The following is a 13,468-nucleotide window of genomic DNA, read 5'->3' as shown; positions in this document are numbered from 1 at the left end:
TGGATCATTTGAATTTAGAGAACGATGAAGTGAGATTTACAGCAGAGGTTCTCAGCCCTTGGGCCGTGGTTCGGTAACACTTGCCTCCAGGCAGGAAACGATATGATTCTGCAAAAACAAACACTGAATAATGATTTTTAGGAAAGCACTGATCCAACTTCAGTTCTTCTAATACACATTCCACCACATAAACTGAGCATATCTGTCGATACTGAGTACAGATCAGATACTATGCTGTCGTATTCTCAAAATTAAACTTTTAATTCTTTTTAAACATAGAAAGCTTGGTTTCCTTGACTGTATCTGTGTTGTAGGACGCCATTCTCAAACTGGGACCTTTACCACGGTTGCTGAACGACATCAGTGTCGCCCTGAGGAACCCGCAGCTGCACATGCCTGCAAATCACCAGCCCGACCGGCCGAAGGACCGACTGTTCTCACGGCCGTCTTTCAATCGTCTCATGTCCTCCGACTTCCAAAGCCTGATGATGCGGGACTTAAACAGGTATCGTGGTTTTCTTATGATCAATATCACACAGCGAGTGAGAATTCAAAAGCTCATAACAAAACACTGGTGTATTTCTAAAGAGCCCGTAATACTCCTCTGGCTTTTTAAAGTATTCTATCAATCCAAAACTGTCGGGCACCATCTGTTCCCACACGCTCTTACCTAAACCCTGTTTCCTCTGTGTTTTAATTCACGTCAGCACTCTGCTACTGTCGGGGGACGGTTGTTCTAATTACAGCCTAACTGTTTGAATTAGAAGTCTTTAAATGAGAATAAGAACAGAGGAAATATCAGAGGACGCCACCGCAGCTATTTTGTGTTTTCTATTAGAAGTTCCTCCTACCGAGCGGTTGTCTGCTGGGAGCAAAATCTGCCGGAGTAAACACGGAGAGCGCTCAGAGTGAGTGACAGGAGGGAGTCAGGCCTCGTTCATCATTCTTAATAAAACATGAAGGTCTTACAAACCTTTTAATCCCATAGACATGTGCGAAGGTTAAAAACATCTTGACTAGAAGCTTGTGTGCTCACTTTATTTAGGCCTGTAACTAACAATTATTTTCATCACCCTGCGAGGGGTTCGCAGATGAATGCAGTGGTTAACTGGATGAATCGAGATGATTGCTCAAATAAGAAATAATAAAAAAAAAAACACAGATATTCCGATAAAGAGCAGATTTTTCACATGTGTGCAGAAGCAGCAGTGTGAGAGGAGCTGAGGCCTGAGCACAGGGAATCTGAGGAGTGTTTCCTCATATTAGTTCCATTATGTTCCTCCTCTTTCTTGCTCTCCTTTCCTGTCAGCTCAGCTCTCCAGTGTCCTCGGTCTAATTAAGGTATAAAACATCCCAAAATACTTAAAAAACACAGGACAGTAAGCAGAATAAACCACTTGGGACTCTTCATTGTGTGCTTACACTTTTGCTTCCCTCCCCAGGGCCCATGCATAGTAATTATTAAATGCTTAGATGCAAAACAGTATTCAGTTGGTATTACTTGTTTTTATCTCTCTCTGTTGCTTCTGCAGCTCAATAGACATCTCTCGCCTGCCGTCCCCTACGACGGGAGTATCAGCCGTCGAATCCCTCTCATCCAATCTGAACATGAGGCGCCACGCAGAACGAGACCTCCGCTCGTCGAGGGAAGTCTTCTACGTGACCCGTCCACCGCTGGCTCGATCCAGCCCTGCATACTGCACGAGCAGCTCGGACATTACTGAGCCCGATCCGAAGGTATGGTGAGAAATGGACATGTAGTCGTTTATTTTCACTCTGGTGTCAAAACTTTTGACAACTTTGTGAGTGTGTTTGAGACCCCAGAGAGTAAATACATACATCTTAAGTCGTCTATGTTGGCGACAGCAGTGGTCAGAGGCCGTCGGTCCATGCATTTCATTACATCTGCTACAAACATTCAGTCGGACTCAAGAATCGCCTGATTAGAAATTGGTGGTCAAAGGTCAAGGTCCCTGTGACTTCACAAAATCAGTTTCTTGGCCATAACATACACTAATTGTAACAAAGATTTCACGTCATTGTCCAATTATGAAGTGACGGAATTTTATATCCAAAAGGTCTAAGGTTAACTTCCCCTGTGACACCATTGTGTTCTGCAAAAATACTTTTCTGCTCATTATTCAACATCACGTGTGAAAAACAAGTCTCAAACAATTTCTCACTAGAAATTATTTGGAATCAGACGATGTCAACATAGTGACAACTTCTATTTGGCCAAAACATATACTTTATATTAAATTGCTTCACAATCCTCACTACTTACAGTAGTTGAGGATACAGAGTTTGGACAGATGTGGATGTTAACTTTAAGTTGACTGGTTTGCGGAGCCATACAAAAGCAAGGAGGTAATTAAAGTGCTCAAAGTGCTTTAAATAAGATGTTAAAATGTAGAAATTAGATTTAAAAGAGGAGATAAAAGATAAATAGCTTTTATCTCTGCCGTAATAAAATCTACAGAGGGAACTGAGAGAACATTTTTCGTTTTTAAATCTCATTAATCTACAATCACAGTTTGTCTTTTGTGTCTCAGGTCCACAGTGTGAATAAAAGTGTCTCTATGATGGACCTTCAGGACTCCCGCATGAACAGCATTTCCAACCTGAACTCGGTGGGAGACATGCTCACCTCCTCTCAAGCCTCCATCGCTGGGCTCGGCCACAGCTTTGGGAACCTCGGCGGTCCTCTTCGTATGGGAGGGCATATGCCGGCGGGCTCGTCGGGCTCCGGTTTGAGGCTGAGCCAGATGGGCCACATCGGGGGGCCCACAGAATCCATCTCTCAACAGCAACAGCAGGCAGCAGCGGCCATGCACTTCCCACTATCCTTCCAGAACCCGCTATTCCATCTGGCCGCCCAGAACTCTCCAGCTCAGTCTCAGCAACATCCCCCTCCTCTCCTGCTCGCCCCCGAGCCTGAGAATGGCCACCATGATTACACACCCGCCTTTGGGAACAGTGCTTTCTCCCGCAGCGAGGACTTGTCCGGCCTGCGGTCACAGAGCAGTCTGGTGCAGCCCAGCATTGTCCACTCGCACAGCTACAGTGATGATTTCACCCGACAGAATCAGAATAATGACTACGCCTGGCACCAGCTGTCGCTGCAGGTGCAGGTAGGAAACTCTCAAACTATATTTGTCTCTTGCAGAACACTTCGTTAAAAGCTTTCTTTTCTCATTAAGAAACACAAAAATGTTAATATGATGATTACTAGGTGACAAGCAAAATATTACAAACCCATAACCTCTGTATTTAAGTACATTTATTAATGCACCATCACTACCACACTGACCAATGATTAACAATTAACATCTTACTTCTACTACTATTTGTTGAAAAACATCAGTGGAACTGAATTCCTATTTTTTCCACAGTTTCCTTACTTTTAATCTCCCAAATGAAATACAAGCAGCACCAACATTGCGATGAGGACAGTCTAGAATTCTTAAAAACACACAGAGACACATTTTTTAATTCCAAGCCAAACTGCCTGACAGACAGAATCACCTTTAACATCTCGTCGCCACACTCGGATCAGCCCTTCCGTTTCCCGTACGAAACAAAGATCCAAACAAAATGGCAAATGTCTACAAAAAGGCGGTTTTCCTGAGTAGTGTGGAATATGTAAATCTAAGGGCACCTCTGAGAGACACTCGTTATGCAACAGCGAACACGCTGAGGCCAGATGATTCCCTCACCTTCTCTGCCGAGCTGTGGAGGGTGCTTGACATCTATCACACTGTGCGTCCTTGTGTCAACAGGGCTGGAAGCTAGCTTAAGGTCAATAGAGCAGAGAGAAGTGTCTTAACTGCGGACAGTACAAATATCATCATATTATATGTACTCAAAACCTGCTGCAGATCAGACTTGAGAGATGTAAACTCAAATCTATACTGATGACTTCAGTTTGAGCAATTTCTGTTAAATCATATAAATTAAACTCAGGAGATGATTGTGTTTTGTTGAAGCCAGTGACTGGTGGACTCGATCACACTCATTAGTTTACTACAGCGCGTCCGTGTAGAATTACAGTGTTTAATGACACTGTCATGTCGTCTTCAGCTATTTCTGTCCTGCTGCGTGGGCCTTAATGGAACAAACATCACAAGCGCGTCCTGTTTTATTAATACAGATGGTGCTATCAGGACGGTGCTTTAGGCATCAATCATCCATCCATGCATCCACACTTGGACAGGTACACATGTTTTATTTTTAGGTTCTGTGCTTCTATACATTAAATCAAATAATTGATGCAACAATTAAGTATGCAAATGCTCACAGTTCTTCTTATGTGGAAGTAAATCCACTCCAATTAATGCTCAAACTAATGTAACATCCATTATTTTATGTCAAATTTTATATGCTGAAGCTCAGAGCCGTAACAACTAAAAATTGTGTAACTACCCAAACGCAAAAGGTCTTGGCTGTACACTCATCCGAGTCCAGAGTCCGACCAAGACATCAGCATTCGGCTTTTCATGCCCCAGAAACCCTGAGCTCAAACTGTCAAAACATGTTAGAAAAAACCATTTGTTAAAATTGAATTTGGAGCAGCACCACTTAGTGGAAGTAATGATTTAACATTTATTCTTATTTCATAAATGTTTGCTCATTTTTTTTTATGTATTTCTATTTAGTTCTAGGGTTTTACATTCTCCTTATGTACCTTTTTATATTAGCTCGTACAATTTTTATTTCTTGACTTAATGTCATTTTATGTCTTGTATGAATCCCTGTGAAAGGCTTTATACTTTAGAGCTGTGAAACAAATCCATCTGCATGTCCATCTATGTAATATTTTTACAGCATCTCATATTGATTCAGATGTCCTATGTTTTTGTTTGGAAAAAAATGATTGAATCTGTTTAAGAAAGTGGTGAAATTATATAATTTCTTTTACATCCTTGGGTCAAACACATGACTTGGACTTGAGGGGTAGTCATGTGCACAGCTGCCTTTGTGTCTTACTGGATTTTACCACTGGGGGGCAGTGATTAGAGCGTGATCATTTCAAATTCTCTATATACAGATTTTCAGGAAACTAATTTAAGTGATTAATTCATTCAGTAAATGAGTTAAAGCTTTTTTTAATTTTTATTGTGTATGTGTGTGGTTTTATTCCCTCCTCTCAGGAATCTCTCCAGCAGCAGCACCTGATGGGAGTCGCATCACAAACTACCACTGGGACGGGCACCCCCGCCTCTCTGGCTACGCCTCCCACCACAGTCCATCCTGTCCGCCAGTCATCCATCGCCCCGCAACACCTCAAGTCCCAGCGGTCCATTAACACTCCAGCCACCGCCACGCCTCCGAAGGTTCGCCCGCAGAGCAGGAACCTCCTCCTCAACTCCTCTGAAGCAAACTTCAGCGGCAGTCAGCCGAAACAACGGCAATCGCAGCAGCAGCAGCAGCAGCAGCAGCAGCAGCAGCAGCAGCAGCTGCAGCAGCAGTTGCAGCAGCAGCTGCAGCATCAGCAGCAGCAGCATCATCATCAGCAGCAGCAGCAGCAGCAGCAACACACTCAGCAGCAACAACAGGACACACAGCTGTCGGTGACTGACAGTCCAGCTCCCGGGCTTCCGTACCAGACGAGCGCTGCCAAAGAGAACCAGGGCCCGTCAGCAGCTGCAGAGGAGTCAACTGACACTCCCACGAAAAGCACCAAGAAGCCTCAACAGCTGCAGCCTCCACAGCAGCATCTGCTCAAACCAGTCAATAAACAGGTGAGTCTAACCTCAAACCTTCAATAATAAACTGTCTTTTCTTTCTCAGCTCACACAACATCATAAGAAAGAGTAGATTTAAAGGTTCAGTGTTCAGAATTTAGTGACATCTAGTGGTGAAGTGTCATGTTGCAGCTGAATACCCCTCACCTCACCCTCCCCTTCCAAACATGAAGGAGAACCTGTGGTAGACTTCAGTTGTCATAAATACTCAAAAGGTGTTTAGTTTGTCCAGTTTGGGCTACTGTAAAAAACAAGGCGTCCTCCGTAGAAAGGATCCGCTCTCAATGTAAATATAAATGATTTAAATCTAAAGGGCCCATTCTAGGGTAAAGAAAACAACAATTCATACAATTTCGATGAAACACACTAGTGAAAACATCACTAGGATCATTTTATATTTAATTTCTGCCAATAGATCCCTTTCCCCTAAATCGTACACACTGGACCTTTAAAACTTAATTTGAAAACCTCCCACTTCAGTCAAACACACTTTTTATTTTTAGGACATGATTCAGGCATCAGTTTGAAACGTGTGTTCCTGTTCCAGGGTTCTCAGTCGAACTTGAACGAGCGGACTGTGGCCTGGGTGTCCAACATGCCACATCTGTCTGCTGACATCGAGAGCCTGCGGCCGGACCGAGAGGGTCAGCTGAAGGAGTACTCCAAGAGCATGGATGAGTCACGGTTAGAGAGGGTTAGTGCGCTCACCTGCTTCCCTTGATAGTGGGCTAAAAATACAACAGTTTCAAGTGTGGGAATGTGTGTGTGTGTGTGTGTTGTAAATATGACACTATTTAAAGTGAGAGCTGAGATGAAAACGAAGATTTACAGGAAGAAGCAGATTCAAAGAAACATTATCTTGAAGGCGTAATGTCATAAAACATCTGCTTAGCTACACAAATGTTTTCTTAATATGTGACGCACACACTCCGAGTGTAAAACTCTAGTACAGGACACTGGCAACTAAGAAAAGCTGCAAGAATCAATTGTTTAAAGGGAATTATGCATTTCAGTGATCAATAACTTGTACAGAAGATTAATTTCTACCTTCCTGGACAGAAGAATGTTGGGTCATTAGTATCAACAATAAAGATCAATTATTGACCCAAAGTTTAATTTGGTATATTAAAAACTATGTGACTAAGAAATCAAAGACTTCCTGACTTACTGGAAGCATGACTTTAATATTTAGTTCCAAAAGTGGTATAGTTTATTTTATTGTACATGAACAACATTTCCAGAAAGGAGTTTAAATCACCACGAGTAGAAATGGCGTCATTAAGTACCATAAGTTTGTTTGGAGAACGACTGATTTCTTTCTACAAGTATTACCTGACTGTTTTATTTATATATTCCCTGTTACAAAGTGGTATTTTAATAATAATAATAAACTTTATTTGCAAAGCACTTTTCACTTTTCAGCTGCAGAGTGCTTCACAATAAGAAAGACAACAATTCATTAAAATGAAAAGAAATAAAACAAACCAACTGCCAAAGGTCGAACAACATTTTAAGGAACTTCTGTCAATATGAATAGAATAATTAAAACAACTGAACTGGTTCTGCCATAGTGTGAATCTCTATCAAAGCTTAACAGAATCATGTGTGATTTAGACAGTTGTTGCTGTTGTTGTTCGTTTTCTATAATTAACTCTCAAACTCTTTCCTGTATTAGAAATGGACAACTACTTTGTGGAGCTTATTACATTGAAACCTTTGGTTGCGCACAGTCTCGCATCAATGCCTCTGCAGTCTTGTCTGCACAAGAGATCTTTTGTCATCTGTGGTTTATAGATAAATAAAAATCACTCATCATTCAGGAATATTACCACAGAAAAATGGATTTCTATATTTCCTTCCTCTTTCAGGTCAGAGAGTACGAAGAAGAGATCCACTCCCTGAAAGAACGGCTGAAGATGTCCCATCGCAAGCTCGAGGAGTACGAGCAGCGGCTCGTGTCGCAGGAGCAGACGACCAGCAAGATCCTGATGCAGTATCAGAACCGGCTGGACGACAGTGAGCGCCGCCTCCAGCAGCAGCAAGTGGAGAAGGACTCTCAAATCAAAGGCATCATCAACAGGTGACTTGTGTTCAGGTTGAAGTAGGACCGGCAGGAAGTAGGTCGTGCAAACTTAAAATCCACATGTGGCATATCTCAGAATTATTTCCAGCTGTACATCTATAAGTGACGGTGCATTGACCACAGAGATACTTTCCAGTCTGTTAAGGCCACTCGTGTTCAATTGACCTGGACGGGCACTGACAGGGAACTATACAACAGTATTTGCTGTTGCTGGAAAGTGTAACAGGTTGCAAATGTTTTCAGGGACACACAGAGGGAAACATGCAACGTAAAGGTTTGAAGTGGTGAGTCTTTTCCAATTCAACAAAATGTTTTCCAGCTCAGAGAGAAATTCAAAAGTTTTCCACTAAAATACTTCGCAGTAAAACCTCAAATTAATTATTTTACATTTCCATGCAAATGCTGAAATTGAAAATTGGTTTATCAATAATAGCATAATGCAACAGATTTAGCTAACACAAATATTTGTGACCTACACCTTACTCAGGTTTCCCCTCCGCTGAAGCCCAACTTGTAACATTTGCTAAATGATAGCAGATGAAATTCACAGGCTCAAGTTTCATTTTCGTTTTTTAGATTTTCTGGAAATTCAGTTAGTATTTGTGCAATATTTGGAAACATGGCTATTGTGGCCATGCTAGTGGAATATGACACAGAAATACATGAATAGATTCATTTCTCCATAGCACTACCAGGGTTATACTTTTACCATTTTCTCATCCAGTTCTCAGAAAGCAAATAAATTGATTATTTCCCAAAATATTCATTTAAAAGTATCTCATTTAAATATCATGACTAATGCAGAAATAAATATCCATACTTCACATGAATTAATTATAAACATAGAGGAACCTAAGCCAGCATTATTTTAATAGTATCACGGAGGTCTCATCTCATTTGGCAGAAAGCCTCCTTCAGAGTTAACTTATTCTTAAATACTCTGAATGCAGATATGGCAGATGGGTGCACACTTCACTATCCTGCACACACTCGTACGTTTCCACAAGCTGACAGCTGAATTTGAACTGTCTGAGCGTTCTGCAGGCAGCTCAGCTTGAGCTTCAGGAGGATAGCTGAACGTGCCCCGGAAACATGTCAGGACCTTAATATCATCATATGGCCACATAATCCTACAGTAAATCTGAAGACCGCCGGCTTCGTCATTCTATTTTTGTCAACCGGTTTGTTTGTCTCTATTTTCCCTGTTGTCAGACTCATGGCTGTGGAAGATGAGCTGAGAGGGGGTGCCATTCCTGATATTAAGCCTCGAATCCTCACAGACCAGGTTTGTGCCTGTGTCTACATCTGTTATCATCTCTATTCGCCAAACCAAGTCTTGTCCTAAGAAAAAAAAGAAAAAAACCCAGTTTGCATCATTCTTACATCATTATCCAGAGCATTCGCTTAAGCCAGTGCAGGAGAGAAGCTTGCAGCTGCCATGCACGTCACCTATTTCCCATCTTTTCAAGAAGTCCGTTCATGTCACGTCTGAGCTTTCACCATTTTACTGCACATGCGCGAGGGGGAGACGATTAACAGCTGGATTGAGTTTACAGAGGTTGTTATGTTTGTGTGAAGGAATAAGATGTATTCAGCACTTAACTTAAAGGTTATTGTTTTACCACATAATGCATTAATCATTAGAGGAACCTTGTCTGTGAGTCACCGGCAGCATCACAGTAATTCCTCCGGGCTCAGCCTTATAAATGCACCATGTGGGCTGGATTGTGACGCAGGTGGAAGAGGCTCTGTGTGTGTGTGTGTGCACGTGTGTGTGTGTGTGTGCACGTGTGTGTTTACTCCAAAATGACTCAGGAGAAACATTTGCCGTCCTTGAAATTCGCTGTCACCTTCCTCGCAGCCGTCAATATCGAGGGCAAACAGACATAATTGCCTCCTGGAAAATCAGAGCGTTTATAGAAGCGTTCCACTGGGTCTGTTGTGAGAGAGTAATTGTTTTTACACCAGACTTCTCAAACAAATACGAGTGAGCGATGAGGTCGGATCCAAACTCTGCAAACAAAATTAGAGTCTATAGTTTGCGAGCCGTCCTCTGTGGCTCAAAGTCACAGCCAGAGGAAATTTTAAATAAGAATTAAAATGCTTATCAGTGCTTCGGCTTCAGAGACAATGTGTGAGAATGAACAGTTTTCACATCCATAACAATAGTTTTGGGAAATACGTTAATTTTTTTTCTTGACCAAGGACTCGTACCACTTTATAACACTCAGATGACTTTAAGCTACAGAAGGCAGCTGGTTAGCATCGCTTTGCTTAGCACAAAGACTGGAAACAGAGAATTGAGGCAGGGGCTCATGTGCTGGACTATAATTAGCCAGGAGCAGTGACTTCCTGGAGTCTCTGCTGGTTGCCTGGCAATAGATCCCAGCCAAGAAATATCAGAACCCCCCTCTCTCCTCTTTTAAAAGTCACCCTCAGACAGAGCCAGGCTAGCAGTTTCCCTACTGTTTCCAGTCTTTGTGCTAAGCTAATTTGCGTTCAGGCTCTTTATCAAAACAGACACGTGAGGGGTATCCAGCGGAAGTGGGACAAAATAAGAATAAGGCAACATATCGTCATCCTACGTTTATCGCTGTATCGTGATATTATCGTTGTCGTGTATCGTATCATTTCGTGAGTTACCCTGCGATTCCTGCCCCTAGTATCCAATCTCCATGAAGAAAGGGAATAAACATTTAACCCAAGAAACGTTTAAACTGTTCCTTTAAAGCTGCACCTTCAGGAGGTTTTAACTGCAACTAGTAATTTCACCTGTTTTCTCTCCCATCAGTCTATCAGCCACGGCTATGGTGGACATCCAGGATCCTGACTGCCAATTCCAGAGTGACCAGAGTTCTTGATGGTCATTTGAGCGAGAGAAGACTCAGATTCAAATCCTCGACAAAGAAATAGAAAACAAACACGAAGAAGAAGAAGCTCTGCAGTGGATCCAGCAGGACGACTGGAGGCTTCATCTCCCGAGGTTCTTAAAAACAAAACGAAACAAAAAACTTTGCACATATTCAAACTTTGCCTGTACCAGAACTTGACAATCAGTTTAGCGTGAGGACCGACGTGTGCGGTGAATCTTCCGCACACGTTGACTGAAATATAAGCCAACGCCACAATTACGGCAATACTGAACCTATTGAATTTATTGATTTGATCGGGAGAGGTGAGACTAGATATGGCGAGGATGAAAATGGAGTTATGATTTTTTGTTCCCTGTTACAAGTGCCACACTCGCTTTTCACCTCAGTGGCTGCAGACAAAATGTAGAAAAGGCTTTAACAAGCACAAAATCTCCTCCTGGTGACGAGGAACGAGCCTGTTGTTAAATCAGAGCCTGAGCAGAGAGCTGCTGTACATTATTACTATTTGACTCTGATAAAAATCTTTCGTAACATATTCTCACTGCAAAGGCGTTTGCACTTAGAGAGGTGGTTATCATTAATGATTTTTGCATCTTTTTGCATTATTTATATTGCAGCTATCCTACGTGAAAAGACACCAAACAACTCCTACAATCAACGTATGTTATAACTGCTTAAAATACAATCTAAATCCCCTTGTTTTCCTGTGGTGGACAGTAATAAAACCACAACTACAATCTATTAAATTTCTGTTTAAAAGTATTTCTTAGAGCTACACATTTTTAATAATGAAAAGTCAAATTTTACGAAAAAATTGGAAGTCAAAATGCTTTGTTCACTTTTTAATAATAATAATAGTGATGATAACAATAATAATCAATATATATAACATTTCAAACAGTGGAACTCGACAGTGAATGTCATTAATTTCTAAATCACTTTTTCGAGGGAACAAAGAAGCTACGACATTAACATCCTGTCACAGCTGCAGCTGAATATCTTTGGGTTTCACTTTGGGGTCTCGGAATTGGTGTTTGCAGTTTTCTGATATTTAATTGGTTAGACATGCAAATGAGTAAATTACTTGAGAGATAAAAATGGACGGAGTTGGTTTGTTTCTGGTTGAATCTGAGAGACGGTGTTGATCAGGGTTAGGGTCACTTTCTGGGACCATCCTAAACTAAACCCCAACCCTCAAACAACTCGCCTTTAGCTTTCTAAACCATGTAGTCGTTGGTCTGCATGTGGAAATCCCACAGTCAGTCTGAAAGAACCCTTACAAAGTCTCTAAAGTAATAAGTAGACCTGGTCAAAGTTATGAAATCCCGGCCTTTAACCTCTCAGCTGTCCACGTCCGCTTTTTTATCATGTTTATGTCGATTTGTTTCACAGCACTTTGCACCATTGCTTTGAAAAGTGCGATATAAATACATTTAAATATCTATGATTGTAAACACAACGTGACACTGGAAACAAATGATATTATAGGGAAGTATAGAATTACTCATATGTTGTGTTCGTTTCTGAAGCATCGATGTGCAACACTTCTGCATGAGCTTTGTTTTTTTTTTTTTTTACATGAGGACGAGTAAGTCAGTTTGCAGTCAGATATTCTAATGTACAAAAAAAAACTGGGCTTTCTTCTCGGAAGGCATCTTTTTTTCTTCTTTTTATTCCAACCTGCTGACTCTTCTGTTATTTTTTCCAAAGAGGGCAGCATTCAGTCTTTTGCATTATACAACAAGAAAGTTCTGGGAGGATCGGACGAACAAAAAGACGAGAGACGGCGAAAAACAACAGAACAATAAAGAGTTTCCACGCAGGGATGTGTAGTATATGTGCATAGGATTCGCCCGCCTTACAGTCCGTGTCCCAGGGCCCAAAATAACAATGCAGACACAAAGCAACTTGTACACTTTGTATATTAAATGTCCTTTTTTTGTAGTCAGGTGATGAATTAATAAGCAGTGTGTTGGTTTACTCCGTATGTTAGTCAGAATCATTTATATTACAGATTTCATGGTTGATATCATTTATCTTAACCTCTTGCCTTTAAAAAGACGTTTTCTTTCAAGATAAATAAAAATGACACAAGATTATATGTTTATGTTACCAGAAATGTATAAAATAGCTTAATGTATATTTATTCTTATATGTAAAATGTATTCAAATCAAGGGTAGGCCTTCAGGCATGTTGGACGTGTGGTAAACACCGACTCTTATATATTATAACTCTTAATGCTGCAATCCAGAAACTACGGTGCCCTGATGGGACTGCGTTCAGGGGACGAGGGTCGGATGAATTCCCAGCACTTCTGTCTCACATGAACTAACGGGGACACATTCTTAAAATATCTTTGCCAATGTTGTGAGAACCAAAACAGCTGTGGTGCTTTCTACAATACTGGATTGCAGTTTTAAGTCATCTTCTTTTCAAATACGTGTTTATTTCTTTATCCTGCATTGCAATACAGTATTTTGAAATGTTATAATGCACTTCTGTTTTCATTTTACAAGAAGCTGCGATCCATAAACTGAGGAAAATGATTTTAAAGACATAAAAAACATGTTATATATATATACATGTATATATATATATGTTAGACCCATATATTATTGAAACTTCTCTGTATTAGCTGCAGTGGTACAGTGTGCTACCTCTGAACTCTTCATACCACAACCTGAGAGGATACTTTATTCCATTTGCCCCCTTCCCCCCCCAAAAAAGCATATTTATTTATGAGACAATTCTGAGAAAAAGTGTTAAT

At 41.1% G+C, this 13,468-nt stretch overlaps 1 protein-coding gene across 6 annotated transcripts in view; it reads left to right on the top strand.

Moving 5' to 3' along the window:
* The window catches only part of LOC117770310 (ras/Rap GTPase-activating protein SynGAP-like), a 32,658-nt gene extending 21,268 nt beyond the window's left edge, over positions 1-11,390 (top strand). For 4 of the 6 annotated variants that reach the window (XM_034599616.1, XM_034599619.1, XM_034599621.1 and 1 more), the window contains 8 exons: positions 315-505; positions 1,533-1,737; positions 2,553-3,131; positions 5,151-5,741; positions 6,292-6,438; positions 7,613-7,824; positions 9,040-9,112; positions 10,619-11,390. In XM_034599616.1, coding sequence (XP_034455507.1) covers positions 315-505; positions 1,533-1,737; positions 2,553-3,131; positions 5,151-5,741; positions 6,292-6,438; positions 7,613-7,824; positions 9,040-9,112; positions 10,619-10,657 — 2,037 coding nt within the window. In that variant the 3' untranslated portion in view covers positions 10,658-11,390. Of the gene's footprint in view, positions 1-314; positions 506-1,532; positions 1,738-2,552; positions 3,132-5,150; positions 5,742-6,291; positions 6,439-7,612; positions 7,825-8,070; positions 8,112-9,039; positions 9,113-10,618 lie in introns of all 6 variants that reach the window. The other 2 variants (XR_004615371.1, XM_034599618.1) reach the window with 2 other exon arrangements.
* Positions 11,391-13,468: the final 2,078 nt, after the last annotated feature.

The sequence above is a fragment of the Hippoglossus hippoglossus genome, chromosome 11, assembly GCF_009819705.1.
Source record: "Hippoglossus hippoglossus isolate fHipHip1 chromosome 11, fHipHip1.pri, whole genome shotgun sequence".
In the NCBI taxonomy this organism is placed as follows: Eukaryota; Metazoa; Chordata; class Actinopteri; order Pleuronectiformes; family Pleuronectidae; genus Hippoglossus; species Hippoglossus hippoglossus.
This window is presented reverse-complemented; position numbering and strand designations above follow the sequence as displayed.